This window comes from Neoarius graeffei, chromosome 26 (assembly GCF_027579695.1).
Source record: "Neoarius graeffei isolate fNeoGra1 chromosome 26, fNeoGra1.pri, whole genome shotgun sequence".
NCBI lineage: Eukaryota > Metazoa > Chordata > Actinopteri > Siluriformes > Ariidae > Neoarius > Neoarius graeffei.
In genome coordinates, this window is record NC_083594.1 from 55,752,777 (window position 1) to 55,769,726 (window position 16,950).

Genomic DNA, 16,950 nt, shown 5'->3' on the forward strand with positions numbered 1-16,950 from the left:
ACCACGTTACGAATAAAACTGCACCACAGTACTAAAGTTACGTGGGCATGCTGTTATTTTTTTTTCTAAAATAGACACAAAAAAATTATCCCTGATACAGAAAAAAATCACCCCCTATAAAATGCAAACGCATATGTAATATCTTTATGTTCACCCCGAGCACTGTACAAAACTAGCACGTTTGCACAAAAACTCGTAAAAACAGACATCGGCAAGCAAAATAAATGTCTAATCATCAAAAAATGGAATACCTCAGGCAGGAAAGAAAGTGCAAGTCGGGTCCGATCCCTGCGCAGAGTTGCTGGACATTCATGGACATGTTTATAAAAACACACAGCGTTCGGTGACCGCAGTCCTGCTGTGCGTTTAATACAGTCACATCCTTGGAGAAACAGGTCAGTGTGAGTTCAGGGGAAGCATCAATTAGGTGTGTGTGTGTGTGTGTGAGAGAGAGCGCTGCTGCGAGACCATTATCAAAGAGTCTTTCCAGGCCCAGTTGCCTGCTGCTGTGTGTGTGTAAATTAGAGTCTGCGTGGGCTCAGGTGTCCGTTGTGGTAGTGTTTGTGTTTGATGTGTACCACATTGTTGTCTCCACCGATGTTGTTCCTGCGCTGCTGCAGCCGCCTGCGAAGCTCCTGTACGTTACACATTTTTGTCACCCACTTCCATGACCTCCACACATCTGCACAGAGAGGACAGGGTGTTAACGTGTGTGTGTGTGTTGCAGATGGGTAGAAAACTAAGAGCAGGGGATGAGCTGCAACGCTGAACTCCATTAATCTACAAAGTTCAACCCTAATCAGCAGAATAACCCAAGCATTCTGTACTATACACATTTCACTAAAGGTCTTGTTTCTTGGTTTAGTCACATCAGGTGTGTTCAGATGGGGGAAATAACAGAACGTTCAAGTCGGGGGTTCCCAACGCTGCTCCTGAGGAACCTGGGCAGTGAAGTACACCTGTAGCTCAGGCCTTGTGTTTTTGCAGACACATAATGCCCAGTATGATCATGAGGTTGTATCCTAAAGCCCTATTCAGCTGGTATTAGTTTGCATACAGGATGTGGGGTAATGTAATCATCATCGGTTTATCTCTGGGATTTCAGTCCCAGCTGAATCTGTCGTGTCAGTCATTTTTATGGAATGTGCATTCCTGCATTCGGAATAGTGATGACTATAAAAGGTTGTGTTAAAATAACCCACAGTATTATATGTCATCTCATCGAAATAACAAAAGATCAGAAAAGATTGCATTATATATTGCGGGGAAAGAGGTTTTGTGCTTTTTCTTCAGTACAGAGGCACTCCAGGAAGCGCTTGCTCTTTTCTATCATCTTCCACCGAAACCAAACTGAATCTGAGTGAAGATATACACAAAGTTTAAAAGGATGTTATCAGAGCTATTCACAGTCAACAAACTGTATATCTCATAATTACTCAGCGTCCTCCACTAACAGACTAGTCCAGAAATCTCATCCCATCCTAATAGTACTTAAGAATGACAACATTTTGTAAGCCTGCGAATCAGCAAAACATTAATTAATTTTAATAATAATCTCATCTCATTATCTGTAGCCGCTTTATCCTGTTCTACAGGGTCGCAGGCGAGCTGGATCCTATCCCAGCTGACTACGGGCGAAAGGCGGGGTTCACCCTGGACAAGTCGCCAGGTCATCACAGGGCTGACACATAGACACAGACAACCATTCACACTCACATTCACACCTACGCTCAATTTAGAGTCACCAGTTAACCTAACCTGCATGTCTTTGGACTGTGGGGGAAACCGGAGCACCCGGAGGAAACCCACGCGGACACGGGGAGAACATGCAAACTCCGCACAGAAAGGCCCTCGCCGGCCCCGGGGCTCGAACCCGGACCTTCTTGCTGTGAGGCTACAGCGCTAACCACTACACCACCGTGCCGCCTTAATAATAATAAAAAGATTTCAACCTGGGCGGCACGGTGGTGTAGTGGTTAGCGCTGTCGCCTCACAGCAAGAAGGTCCGGGTTCGAGCCCCGGGGCCGGCGAGGGCCTTTCTGTGCGGAGTTTGCATGTTCTCCCCGTGTCCGCGTGGGTTTCCTCCGGGTGCTCCGGTTTCCCCCACAGTCCAAAGACATGCAGGTTAGGTTAACTGGTGACTCTAAATTGAGCGTAGGTGTGAATGTGAGTGTGAATGGTTGTCTGTGTCTATGTGTCAGCCCTGTGATGACCTGGCGACTTGTCCAGGGTGAACCCCGCCTTTCGCCCGTAGTCAGCTGGGATAGGATCCAGCTCGCCTGCGACCCTGTAGAACAGGATAAAGGATAAAGCGGCTCCAGATAATGAGATGAGATGAGATTTCAACCCAAATAAGCTCCTTTGCTCGTTAAGGATGTTAAAAACTCATTCATAGGAGTTATCATAACTAAAGAAATGTTTTTTTTAACCAGAAAGCATCCTCGTGCAATTTTATTCTTTAACTTGTTGCATAAACATGTTGATCATTCATGAGCTGAATGTGTGTCACAGAACCACGTGGCACTGAGGATGACTTGCTCTCCTGCGGTGAGTTCACACACAGAGGGATGAAAGGGAAAATGACAGAAAAGACGACAGAGGGATGAGACGCTGACAGGATGAGACAGCGCTGCAGCCCTGATGCTTCTCATCTATAATGTTAGTGGACAAGCTGAGGGATTTTAGAAACCACAGCCGACGGGTGAGACCAGAGACGGTGAGGAAAAGAGGACAGCGGAGGAGATGAGAGACATGACACAAATTTTACTCCACTACTATCACTAACCAGCTAGCTGCTGAGAAATAATGCATGCAACAGAAAGACGTTGTCCGAGTCTTTGCACCTTTCCCCGGTGATCCTTTCACATCCGTCATGTTTTTTTTTTTTAAAGATATTTTTTGGGCTTTTTTCACCTTTATTGGATAGGACAGTGTAGAGACAGGAAATGAGCTGGAGAGAGAGATGGGGAGGGATCAGGAAATGATCTCGGGTCGGAATCGAACCCGGGTCCCCGGATTTATGGTATGGCGCCTTAGTCGACTGAGCCACGGCGCCCCCATAGCCGTCATGTTTGACCTGGGGCGTTTCTGCAGGTCATTTGCCTTATAGTGTGATCAGATCTCAGTCAGGTGAACCTTATAGCCTACCTTTTGTCTCTGACCTCACCTTTCTGTGGGTGGGTTCTCCAAGCACGCAGAAACCGGTGCAGGGTTCTGTCCAGCCAGAGCAGAACCCAGCTTATACAGAAGCCCAGCAGCAGCCCCAGAACCAGGTCTACTTCCTGCTTAGTCACACTGCTGCCCCCTGCTGGAAGGTCTCGGTCTGGCGAGCTCGAACCCTCGTATGGGATCACATACTGCACCCGGTGTCTGCAGGAGAGGCAGAGAGGACAAGTACGGGTTTGCGGGGGAAAATAAGTTATATAAAAGACATCTTCAGAGAAAAAAAAATCAGAGACACAAAGACAAGTAACCAAGAGATGAAGAGAAACAATGACTGATTATGCATGAGGAAGTCATAAAATTAAAAAAGAAAGAAAAAGGAAATGAGTGATATTTATGATCTCTACAGAAAGAGGAACTTTTTACAGTTCTCAGTTTTCATGGTCACTTTTTAAAAATATAAATCCAAAATCCTGCCCATTTATTGCATCTCTTTCTGTTTGTACCTGTGCACAGTATGTTCTCAAAAAATTTACTTGCTTCTATTTCCACAAATATAAGAAAAATAATTTAAACCAATTTATACACCAGTGCTGATAGCTTTTGGTACATCTGCTGAATTACTGAAAGTTACGAGAAATTTGTTCTGCTAGTTTCATATCCGAGTGAAAACGTCCCGCTCCAGTCCCGACACACACCTCACGTACAAAGCCACATTTCAGCATGTTTTTAAAACGTGTGAAAAGCATCAAGTACGCTTCACTGGGATCGAGAACCGCTGGCCTGATACTAAACTGAACAGTGAGATGGTAATTAAGCCTAAAGTAAAATCAAGAAGCTGAGTAATGCACTGCAGTAAACAAATATTACAGGCTTTAGCAGCAGTAAATATGAAAGAACGAGCAGGAGTGGACCAAGTTTTATTTATGATGTCTATGTCGTGCCCTCTTGTTCAAACAACATTCAGATCTTTGAGGCATTATAGTTAGTAACAGCTTCACACTCCCACACATGCCTGTGTTTTCCCCTGAACTGCACATCAGGCAGGGATTAGGCCGCCAGCAGAGAGGTGTGTGTGGGAGTAAAACAGTTCTCTCGCTGCTGAAAATGCCACAACACACCGCAGGCTGTGTACCCTGGATCTCACTCCTGCTGCGGTTAAAGCCTCTGTTAGAAACAGCAGGAACGAGCGACAAGGCACTGCTGCTGATTTGTCAACCACATGCTAAACACCGGTTCACAATCTGCTCCTCGGGCACTCTGCAGGTTTACTCTGCACAGCTCTGAACACACGTGAGTGAGTAATCCGGAGCTCTGCAGGCCACAGATACCTGATTCAGGTGCATCATGAGCTGAACTGGGGGGGAAAAAGAAATTTGGTTCACTAGTCAAATCACGATGGAGTGGGTTTCCTTCCTTCCAAAAGTGCATGAAAGCTACTTAAATTAGAGCGCCCTCTTGTGGAGACTTGACTTGATGTTTCAGTTTGCCAAGTCCACGTGGTGCTAATGTAAGGAACAGAAGTCCTTATTTCACACTCTGAGTTGCCCTATGAAGGACAAGGCACGTCTTCTGGCACATACGAGGCAAATCAATTTCTTTTTTTACCTGCCACAGGTGCAGTGACACACCCGCTCTGGCCCCCGCACATGAGGAAGGATGTAGTTGTGGAAGCGATCGAGCAGTGCGTTCATGTCCACACAGCGCGCTATCACCTGCAAAGCAACCACATAACATAAGCAAGGAACAACAACAACAAGACAAGACATGAGGACAACATATATAACACAGATCATGTGTTTTATCGCTCAGGTGTCACACTTCACTTTCCCCCACTTGTCTGTACAGTACGGTGCTCCCACAACCCTCAGTGGATAAGCAGCATAGAAAATGGATGGATGGATAGCTAAACTTCCTAAAATGTTACATGACTGGAATTACAGTTAAACATTTGTTAAAAAAACAACAACCTGCTGTTTCACAGATGCACGGAAAATCTGTAAATATTACTGAATGATACTACTGCATTGTGTCGCAAAACATAAATAAAGCTTTATAAATCATATCATATACAACACAATCTCACTGATTTATGACTTTCTAGCCAAGCTTTATCAACCAGACCCTTTAATCAGGGGCTTAAAACAAAAGCAAAGTTTGCAAATAATTAAATGTTTATAACATGGTTACAGTGGCAAGTCTGTCATATATTTAATTTTAACATAACTTTATAACACTACCAAAGTAAAACCAGACTAAATTACTCACCATGAGACACCAAAGTAAAACTGTTTCTGTATAAAATGTAAAACATAAAATTATCAAAAGGCATTACAGTAAAAATCTGGGTGATCTGGTTTAACACATTTAAACCACATCAGGTACTGAAGTAAAATCCGAACAATATCTTAGGGTCTGATCACTTAAGCCAGGATCTCACTGGCTGTGACAGCTTGCGACAAATTGCGAATGTCGTGCGCGAGAGAGTTTCAAAAGTGTCTTGAAACATTTGCAGGGCTTCTCAATTTCCTCGCATGAGTCGCAAAGCGTCGCTTCTTCGTCGCTGAAATTTTGGGCTTTTTTTTCAGCTTTATTATTGGATAGGACAGTGTAGAGACAGGAAATGAGCGGGAGAGAGAGACAGGGAGGGATCGGGAAATGACCTTGGGTCGGAATCGAACCCGGGTCCCCGGATTTATGGTTTGGCGCCTTATCCACCTGAGCCACGATGCCCCCCGTCGCTGAAATTTTGAACATGTTCAAAAACTTAGTGCGACAAAATTTCTCTCAAAATAGCCGCAAATGCGTCACTGGTATTGCAAAGCTGTCTTGAACCCTTCTTAAGTCAGTTTCCATGAGGCTTCCTCTACATCCCTGCCTGCCGAGGGAAAGCTGGGCTGACTAGTTGGAGACACAATGATTACGGTAAAATATGTGAATATCAATTCAGTGTGATTCCAAGTGAAAATTGTCGCTAATTTGTATATTTTATCGCAATTGTCAGACCCCCCAGGATTTTGCGATGTTGCAATTTGCAACTTCAACGCAAATTCAACCAATCCCCGCAAATTCAGGGTGGTGTTGCAATTATATCCAATCACTGCAACTTTCCCGCAAATTTGACCAATCGTTGGTGTTGTCTTGAGGTGACGTTGACAAGCTACTTTCTGCCTTACTTCCGTGTATACGTTCAAGCAGCATGTGCGAGTCAGTGTTTCTGTAGGCTTAAATTCTGTTACAGAAAGTGTGTTATGTTTACAGTGAAGGACTGTGTGCACTTTACATTATTTTTTTACTTAATACAAGAAATTAATGGATGCCAACGTTTTTGCCAAAATGGTATTTTATTTTCCATTGTTTAGGCAGCTTCAGCATCATACTGTGAGATTCTGTTCAAGTTGTTTTTTTTCTTCTATGAAGCCTGAGCCATTTATTTTATTAGTTTATAATTATTGTTTAATTTAGTCTTCAGGAGAGACTGCCTGCACACAGTACTAGTATTAATAGTGTTTTTTTCTTACATGAAAGCTGAGGCATTTATATTATATTTTAAGGTAACTTCATGTTGTGCTGTGAGGTTCTCTGCACTTTAACTTTTGAACCAACAGGTGCATTTGGATAAGTAAAGCCTATTTTTCTGCATTTTTGTAGTCCTGGTAATCTTTTATATTGGTAAAGTTGTTTATAGGACCATTTCTCAGTGTCTTTGTTTTTTTAATCAATAGTTTTTCAGTAATAACTTAATATTTAACATATCACTCAATTTTAATCACAAAAAGAGAAAATCGCAACAATTTCTCGCAACTTTCACTTCCTCCCGCAATGTAATCGCAACAAAAACCTAAAAATCACCGCAACTTTCATCGCAATTTTTTGGAAACCCCCGCAACATCAGACATTTTAGCCCGCAACAATCACAGAAAAGGCCCGCGGAATCCTGGGGGACTGGGTAACTGTGTCTCCAACTCGTCGCGGGCTGTCGCAGCCCAGTCAGATACTACCCTTAGCAACAAATTGCACTTGGACTCACACTGAATTGGTATTCGCATATTATCGTTGCGAGAGAAATTTTGTCGCACTAATTTTTTTAATATGTTCAAAATTTCAGCGATGAAGGAGCGACACTTTGCGACTCGTGTGAGGAAACTGAGACGCCCCGCGAATGTTTCAAGACACTTTCGAAACTCTCAGCCAAGTGAGATACAATAAAGTGTAAAACTTTAGTACAAGATAGTGAATTTCTGTAAAGGATAAAATATATGCTTTATAAATCCACACTAAACCCGGGTAAACAATAACGCAAAACGCTCAGGACAGGCTAACTGCGCTAAATCACCTCAGAGTCCACAACTTTACATTTCAACGGTCGAGGCGGTTTGTGAACTAAAAACTGGCCTAAAAGCTCACACTAAGTGTTTAAATAAAGCTTTAAGGAGCTCTGTGAATGAAGCGGAGCGGGACTCCGGCGGCTTGCGGCGGTGATGACGGAGCGGCGCTGTTTAACGGCGATCTCACCGAGACCGCCTTTACCCTTACCGTAATTACAGCAGTAGTGTACCGCGCGATTTTGGCGCACGAGTTCGCACGCGGTTTCAGAACCAGTCAGACTTCTTGTATTCTAAAACAGGTTTCTGTTCAAATGTACAACAATAGAGGACAAATTTGGACCAAATACTAAAACCTAGTGAGAAAAATCTCTCCTCACATGAGCTCTAACGCAGTTTCTCAGAGGAGTGAAGCGCTGGATCAGGGCAGTGTGTGAGGGTTTGGGGAGAAAGTTTGATGTTTCTGGCAGTTTTATTGCTTTAATTCGTGTTAGAGGTGAAACACGAGTTCCAATAAGATCATTCCCTCCCGAAGCGGTGCGAATAACCGTGAATGTTTTTGTTGTACTACTTTGGGTTCAGAATTGGTTGAAGGTGAATGTAGGAAACTAGTGAAAGAAGTGAAGCTCTGAGGCGAGCACTTGAACATATTGGCTTGTCATTAAACAATTATTTTACATTTGACCTTAACGGTGAGCGAACACCTCGCCTGCTGTCATTTTGTCCCAAACTATGTTCCAGGCAGTGAGGGAATGCGGTGAGGAAGAGCTTGGGGATGAGAGAGCTCAACACTGTGATGAGACGCCACATGATGCTTCAGTCCCGCAGGGGATTACAGCTGCAACTGCGTCCAAACCAACATCTCACTTGTGTGTGCGTGTGTGTGTGTGTGTGTGTGGTCGTTTTATTTTTGCTTCACACAAAACCATCAAAACATCACCCAGAAATATTGCATTCATTAAGATGTGTGAAGAGCGCGAGGCGGATCTCCTTACCATCACCAAAGCGGCGCCGACGGCCATAAAGATCATCGTCTCCCATCACAGTCCATCAGGCACAACTTCCCCACTGCAACTCTCTCTCTCTCTCTCTCTCTCTCTCTCTCTCTCTCACCGCAAGCGTGAGGCTTCACCGGAGCCTCCAGGCCACCGAATTTCCGTTTCCCGATCAGGTGTCACGCGTGCGCGAGTCCCGGAGATGTCAGAGCTCGGCAACAGATTATTCCGAGATCGGATTCAGGAAGAGCAGCTCGCGCATCGGAACACGACCGACACGGTGCGGCGCTTAATTAACTCACAATGAAGCATCACATCACATCCGGGTGAAGCGCGTGCGGCTCCATTTCCAGCCCTAATTCATTACAGACGGGTTCGGTGGCGGCTGCTGCTGCTGCGGGCTGAATCCTCCTCCCCGCCTGCGATTGGACCAACCGGATGCACACGCAGTCATTCACATTAAAGTCCAGGCAGCTCCTTCCTCCTCATCCTCCTCCTCCTCATCACCCGAGGAAATCCAAAGCCCTCAGTGACGGATGAAGCAGGTTGGATTTGGAGATTGAGGGTCTGCTCTGCGAACGCTTTATTGAACCTGCGCTTGGGTAGAAATGTACTGAAGAAACACAACCTCTCTCTCTCTCTCTCTCTCTCTGCACCAGTGTGTGTGTGTGTGTGGAGAAGAGTGACAGCAAACCCCTATTAACTTAATTGGGGACAGGGAGCACAGGACACATGACACGGATGCAGAGGAGAGCAATACACTTTAACCACACACTCAGGGCCAAGCTTTATGCTCAGATTACTCCTCAGACACTGATACACAATTTATTCCTACAGAGCCGTTTTTCATTTCCGAATCTGGTTTGATTATTGTCAAAAGTCTGTGGACACCTGACCATCACACTCACATGTGGTTCTTCCTCAAACTGCACAAAATGAGTTCCATGAAGACGTGGTGTGTGAAGGTTGAAGCATAGAACTCGAGTGTCCTGCACAGAGCCCTGACTGAACTCAACCCCACTGAACACTTTTGGGATAAACTGGAGCCTCATCATCATCCCAACATCACTAATGCTCTTGGAGCTGAATGAACACAAATCCCAACAGCCATGCTCTAAAATCTCATGGGAAGTCTTCCCAGAAGAGTGGAGCTTATTGTAACAGCAAAGAGGAATAAATCTAGAACGTTCAACAAGAACACATGGATGTGATGGTCAGGAGTGCACAGAAGCGTAGGTTCCATTGGAAACCTCAGAGTAGGAGCAGGTCAAGGGTTCAGGGTGGAGGTGGACTGTTTTATGGCTAGAGAACATGTTTTAAAACAAATACTGTTTGAGTGATGCAGGACGGAGAACCATTGAAAGGCTCAAGAATTCTCAGGGAACAAGCGTCAGAACCCATTTAGACTCGTACTGAAACTTATTGCTCCTCTGAAATGAAATCTTGGAAAAAAATTCTAATTAATCAAATAATGTAATCTTAGAATATTTAGACCTTTTAAGTGTCCTTCACTTGTCCCTCTGGGAGAACCCTGAAACTTAAAATGCAGTCATTTTCCTGAGAAAGGGTTCCTTTCTGATGCAAAGAACCCATAATTCGCCAATGAACCCTTCAAGAACCGTTTTTGAGGAGTGGATGCTGACAGACTCACACTTCTTGTAACTTTGTCAAAATCCTTTTATTTACCGTTTGTGAATTTTACTTCTCCGATTTGAGAAAAGTAATGATCCAGATCAAAGACTAAAAACAGCAATAATTTGAAAAATAAATGCTTTTTGGCAAACATTGAAGAAGAGACTGTTGTAATCAGAATAGAAGTCTAATCTGTTATGAAGCAGTTATAAACAGACACTGGTGTATTCATTGCATTTCACTGGAAGGTTTATTTTATGTTTTTTTTTTTGTTTAAGTGTACTATTTACACAAATGTTCAGGCACTCTGGACTGACAATCACACTCGCTTACAGTTTACAAAAAAACAAAACTAACATCCTGAAGAGTTTCCATAACATTTAAATAAAATAACTATAAACACAAACAGAAATTACATCTGAAACTCATTATCTGGATCATCATCTGTATTCAAGTAAAAATGTCAATGCTCTCTCTCTCTCTCACACACACACACACACGGCTAATCCTCTCCAAACTACACAACCTGAATATTATTATTCAGCATATTTAGAGCAATAATCATAATACAAAATATCCTCAGAGAAAAACGGCTTTGTCCTGTGTTCAGAAATTAATAACTGTAGATGAAAGTGTGTTATGAGGCTCTCTCTGTGTGTGTGTGGGTTGGGGGGAGTGAGAGAGAGAGATATTAATACAGGCGGTGCATGCTGCATCTGAGATCAGAATGTCGTCAGTGTGACCAGTCCAGCTGGGCCTTGGGAAGGTGTGTGTGTGTGTGTGTGTGTGTGTGTGTAACAGAAATCAGTAGAAGCAGACTGTGTGGAGGAACGGACGACTACTTTTCTCCTCAAACTCCTGCAGCAGCTCATCGATATCATTCTCCATATCGTCAGTGTGCTGAATCTGAGAGAGAGAGAGAGAGAATCAGAATTCACAGAACACACACCCCTAACATCCTCCTCCTTATCCACAGACAGGCAAATAGACAAGTGATTCTCTCTCTCTCATATGCAGAGTTATCAGTATTCATTTATCTTTAATATTAAATCACACTTGTGCAACAAATTTAAAGTGTCTTTTCAAACCGAGGGAGACACGTTCTGTACACAATCCAGCACACACACACTTCCTGCTTGACTCAAACTGTGTGCATTTTTCACTGTACAGAAACACTGAACAAACACTGTATGATTTACTTATGTTGCATTACTGTGATGGCAGTAAATCTGTCTCTCTTTTTTCTGCTTTATGGTGGAACTGATTTATAATACTGTTTCAATAAACCTGATTTATATCACACTCAGCACAGCTTTGGTCAGACTGTACAACAGCAGCAATGCCAACAACACTTTCTAAATGAAACAGAACTGAAATATGAGAGCGAGAGCGCAACATTCACACAGTTCTCTGGACACTAAACCAATTCCCCCTGTGTGAGAGAGATCCAGCAGTATTACACTCACACACTGACACAGCTCACAGATGAGGAAAGCTCCGAGCGTGGCCTCCTCGTGGTTGTCCTGGATGTCCACATTGATGACATGCACCGGCTGGAACGTTTCCTGTTCACGAGAGTTCAGGTCTGCAGGAAACACACACTTGTTTTACCTTTGGATATCTCTCAAATCCAGGCCAGGTTTGTCTGTCGACCCTCCCACCCCCAACCCACGGGTTCTCTGGTTTCCTCCCATGTCCGAGAATAATGTCAGTTGGTCAGTAAACTGGTGAAGCTAAATTACTCTGAGGTGTGAATGAATGCATGCAGGGTGAACATTTTATAGCCTTTCAATGAGCTCTGCCTCCTCTGAAGCCAAGGTGTTTGGCCCCACCCATTTAGAGGACTTCAAGAAAATGAAAATCTATCCTTCAGCTGTAAAAGCTGTGTGTGTGGCTCACCCTCCAGCACCTGGTCGTACACTCTCTCTTCACAGGTGATGACCAGGTCAAACTGGTCCTTACAGTTCTGGAAACGTTCAGGTCTTGTTTTGATGCGCTTGTTGCGCTCCAGCATGTGCAGGATGCCGTTCTGTGTATATCTGAGGACAAGCTGGGTCAAGGAGACAACGAGTGTGTGATAACCTCTCTCTCTCTCTCACACACACCCCTAATAATTTAGCAAACAACAGTCTTCTCAGTGCAGACGGGTCACCCACCCTGTGTATGTTGGTCATCAGCAATGCCAGATTAGATTAGAATAAACAAAGAATATTTATGAAAGTAAATTAAGTGTTAGTCTTTTATTGGTCTGTTTTTTTAAATCAAAGCTCTAATTATTAATAATTCAGTTAAATCTTCTTGCAGAATGAGCAACAAAATGAGCAGAACTGTGAGGTGAGAGGGGCTCAATCAGAAAACACACATCCATCAGTCCACGGTACGAATTTACATGATATAAAACACACATCAATATTAAAGCTGCTTTGATAACTTTGGAGGAATCATAGCTTTAAGTATATTCCTGTTCAACGTCCAAAAACAGAATTATTTAACAAGGAAGAATAAAGTGTTAACATGCAAACAGCTCCTCTGACTCAGTGAGGGTTCTAACAGCACTCAGGGTACCTGTGGTACTATCAGAAGCCACATCATTAACCACAGTATCGAGACACAGTTACAGCATCCTGCTGTCTGCAGCTTCAACACACACTGCGTGGATGTGAGGTGTGTGGAAAAGGTTCACCCTGAGGTGCAGAGCTCATCCCCAAGCGTTCACACGCAGTGGAGCTGTCCTGGTGGCACCCGTGCGCCCCCTACAGGCTAAACACGAGAGCTTTACATCATCAACTCTGCCATTGTAGCCATGGCACAGGAGAGCAATAATCATGCAAAGTAGTGATTACGTGAGTCATTTGCTCCTGAAAAATCGAAAACATTCATCCGTGTGCACCATCATGCACTGAAAACAACTGAACTGCATTTAGAAATAAAACATCCAGATAAACCTGTGTCATGGTTTATATCACTTGGCGTCAGAATGCACATCAGCAGGTCTGAGAGAGACACTGAGCTGCTCCACAAAAAGCTGAATGATTCACACAGGCACACTGAGTGTGCACCATGCTACATTAGTCCTTCAGCTAGAATTTAAATCGAAAAAAATAAATTAAAAAAATGTAAATTTGAAAACACTGGCTAATTGTGTGCATTTGGCCAAAAATTAATTTCACTCAATTCTACCAAACATTGCTTCACTGCAAATCTAACATGTGCTTTTCCCTCCTATGCATACATATTTAAACAATTTAATCCCCAAGCCTGATTTAACTAAAGCTCTAATTCTCTCATGACTAACCCCCTGAAACCTAGCCCTGCTTTAAGACTACTCAGACAAGCTGGACTGAATTTTTTGATGCAACTCATTCTATAAACTGCACAAGGTCACTTGTTCATCTTAACTGTTATTGTTCTTCATCTCAGAACTCTACATTACACCAAGGACTCCACTAACTGGTGGTGTTGAGGGAATTCAGTAGCATTTTGGAAACACTGGCACTGAGGTAATAAAATAAATAAAAAGCTTCAATAATCTGCTTAACGCAGAAATTAAGCCAGTCTTTGACTGCGCTGTATTATGGCGTGTTTTTATAAAAATCACAGTCAACTCCATGTTTCCTGTACACACCAAGAAGATAAATGATAGTTAGGTTATAGACCGACACTGACTTTTAGTGGACATCCACTGACAGTCACGTCTTTAAGGAGAGGCTTAAAACTTTGGCCTGCAGAGCATCTCGTGGACATTAAACCTTTTTGTGGTTTTATTTTGTCTGTCTGAGCTCAGGGATTATATCATGATGTGGAAAAATAACCTGCCTAACAAATATTTTTGGGAGTTGCTGATGATAATCTAAAATCAAGTGAGATCTCAGAGAAGCAATTTGATCAGATTAGCGCCTCCTAGTGGGAAGGTTAAGTATTTGCAGTCTTCTGAGCAGCTCTTATTCTCCCCAGTGCTGCCCCAACCCAGTGAAGAGCAGGTTTAATCATCTAAATTTAAAACCAAGTTAAAAAAGTCACCCTTCCACCAAGTTTATTTTGGGATGAGCACACTGTGTGCCTGCTCCTCTGATCCTAACCTTTATCACACACAGGGCCCCACCCAGGAGACACACCACATGCTTAGGTTATCCCCCCCCCCAAGAGTGATATTCATGTATTAACACTCTGCTGGAGACACTTCTGTCAAATCAAGCTTTTAAAAACAAGGCAATGCTTTAATCCAGCGGTGCATGACAAAGCTCCAGTCCAGTCAGTCATCGCCACTAGATTATAGCAACACCCCAACTTGACATGCTCCGACCCTGCTCAAGCCCCTGGTTGAGAAGGATGTTGGACTGAAATTTATAACATAATATAAACTGGTATTTTTTCCCCCCCTAACACCTACTTGTTTCAGTCGTGTTGTTTTGCACGGACATAAGCAGCAGGAGATGAATCTTGTTCACGTTCTACATGTATAACAGATGTGTGGTGACTTAACAAATCCGACATGTTTGTACCACCAAATTTATTGCGTCACAAAAAGCATGTATTTGAAATGCTTGAAATCTTCCACAGCACATTCAGACTCCAGAAGTGAAAATGAAAGCAGAGTTTCTAACACTGTTCTCAAACTACACTAAAGCTATAAAGAAATAATTTTTGCAGTTTTAACTCACACCATCACTGCAGTGTTATACAGCAACTCGCGCTCGACCGCAACTCTGGGGTAAAAGCCGATCGCACTGCAAATCTGCCCTACGGCTTCACCCTTCGTGTGAAACTCATGTCCTCCATGTGGATTAAATACAACTCCATCAGTGTGAATGTGAAGGAGAAGTGAGAGTGTATCAGCTGCATGTGTGTCACGCTTCTCACCACTGTCAGTCCTCATTAAAAAAAAACAAAAAACCCACCCACTTCATGCATACGCACCCCTGCCATCTCCAGGTAAAAGAGTAAATAATAATGTGTTAAATATTCAGAAATACTATTATTTGTGTATTTACAAAAGGGGAATGAAGGGGGCTGTAAAGTTGTGTGTGTGGGTGTGTGTGGGTGTGTGTGTGGGGGATACAGTTCCTTGTCCTTTCGGACCAGATCGCTGTACATCTGTTCGTAAGTGGTTTTGAAGTCATACACATTAGGCTTGTCTGGAGCAGGTCCTGGGAGTTTCACGTGGCTTCCAGTGCCAAAAGATCGAACATCGAAACCGCGCTTGCTGCAGAAACATGGAGAAAGTGTGAACAGCTGGAAAACACAACATTAAAGCAACTTGATAAAGTCATAGACAGATGTGATCCAGCCAACATCTACTGAATTACAACTTACCTGACCCACCTTTTAGTTTTACAAGATACCCAACAGTTTGAGCATCATTTAACTTGCTATTAAAATATTAATCAGTTTGTGTGGATCAGTTAATTTACAACCTTTCCAGAGTTGTGAGGCCACAATTTAAGATCACCAAACTGGTTTTTATATTTATTTTTACTATTTAAAACTCCAGGTTTTTTTTTTTACGTAAAATATTTTTATCTTCAGTAAACAGAGTTTAATCCTTAAAAACGTACATGTAGGGAGGGTTATCTGTCCAGGAAACTGTCACTACAATATATCCAGCTAAGTTTCTGATCTGTCACAAAGAGTCCCGGAAATGCGAGCGAAAACTCGGGCTGTTCGGTTCCTGGGGTTGGGAACCGAACAGAATCGATTCCACACAATCCTCCTCTGCTGCTGAGCTGCTCGTGTGTGTTGTGCAGAAGGATTTATCAGACAACAAAATCCTCCTGGTCACCATCTTTTTTTTTTTCACATAATTAGTCTTTGATCTCATTGAATCGAATATTTTTTTTCTTCCTCTCGAACGTTTCAGAGCCGATTCTGAGTTTTTTTTTTTTGATTGGAACAGAAGAATCGAATCCTTCTGAACTCGACTCCCAGCCCGAGCGAAAACTCCATCTGCTTCCGGATTCTATGACACAGCAGACAGAGCTGTGGGGTTTCCCCCCTTAAGAAACTCTCAGGCCTATAAAATATATATTCTATAAATATTTAAAGTTTATTAACTTGGTAGAGGTTCTTCGGACTGGTTAGTTTTTTAGTCGTCAGGCTGTGTGTCCTGTCAGTTCCGAGGCTCGGGAAGTGCCGTCTGTCAAAATCAGTCAGAAGGAGAGAGAGAGAGAGAGAGAGAGAGAGAAAGCGCTGCGCTGAAAAAGCAAAGGAAAGGAAAGGCGTCCGGCCGGCGGCGCTCAGTGCCGTTCTTCTCATCCTGGTGACCGTGTAGTTTTATCTAAGTTTATCTTTTCCTCTTTTCGTCGTTACCTGAGGATGTTGTGTGCTTCCATGCTGCGGTTCTGGTTACTCGAGCACACCACCGCTACGCGAAGCGGATGGCTGGGCATATTGCACTTCTCGTCAAAATTTTACTAATCCACAACTCAAAATTTCAACAAAAGCGATTCCAGATTTATTCTACGCGAATAAACCCCCCATCGAAACCAGCACTAGGCGAGAATCTAAGTTTCTATCGAGGACATTCAGCAGCGCAGAGCTCCAACAAATTACACCGGGTTTTGTCTGAAGCACAAACTGGAACAAAATGGCGGACCGGCTGAGGCGAATGTTGACGCAATACGCTGGGCGGGACTCTTGCAGCGCATTATGGGCGTGGCTTGGGACTGAGCTGGTGGCCCCGTTGCTGGGATACGTCAGAGTGTCCGCCATATTGGATGTGGCAAATCTTCCCCGTAAACCAATGCAAGTAAATGGACTGAACTTCATAAAGCCCCTTTCTACAATAATATTTAACTCCATGCCTTTTATTCACCCATTAAGACACACACGTATATATT

The 16,950-nt window shown here is 43.3% G+C and overlaps 2 protein-coding genes across 2 annotated transcripts; both read right to left on the reverse strand.

Annotated features, from left to right (window-relative positions):
- Positions 1 to 79: 79 nt before the first annotated feature.
- On the reverse strand, positions 80 to 8,804 carry tmem240b (transmembrane protein 240b). Its single transcript, XM_060909815.1, has 4 exons — positions 8,483 to 8,804; positions 4,771 to 4,877; positions 3,167 to 3,369; positions 80 to 682 (listed from the first exon to the last, which is right to left on the reverse strand). Exons 1-4 carry the CDS (start codon positions 8,516 to 8,518, stop codon positions 522 to 524), a joined length of 507 nt encoding a protein of 168 aa, XP_060765798.1. The 5' UTR covers positions 8,519 to 8,804; the 3' UTR covers positions 80 to 521.
- A 1,535-nt stretch (positions 8,805 to 10,339) lies between these two features.
- ssu72 (SSU72 homolog, RNA polymerase II CTD phosphatase) lies at positions 10,340 to 16,703 on the reverse strand. Its single transcript, XM_060909739.1, has 5 exons — positions 16,421 to 16,703; positions 15,174 to 15,317; positions 12,014 to 12,153; positions 11,581 to 11,699; positions 10,340 to 11,020 (listed from the first exon to the last, which is right to left on the reverse strand). The coding sequence occupies exons 1-5, from the start codon at positions 16,498 to 16,500 to the stop codon at positions 10,919 to 10,921; spliced, it is 585 nt and encodes a 194-aa protein (XP_060765722.1). The 5' UTR covers positions 16,501 to 16,703; the 3' UTR covers positions 10,340 to 10,918.
- Between the last annotated feature and the right edge of the window lie 247 nt (positions 16,704 to 16,950).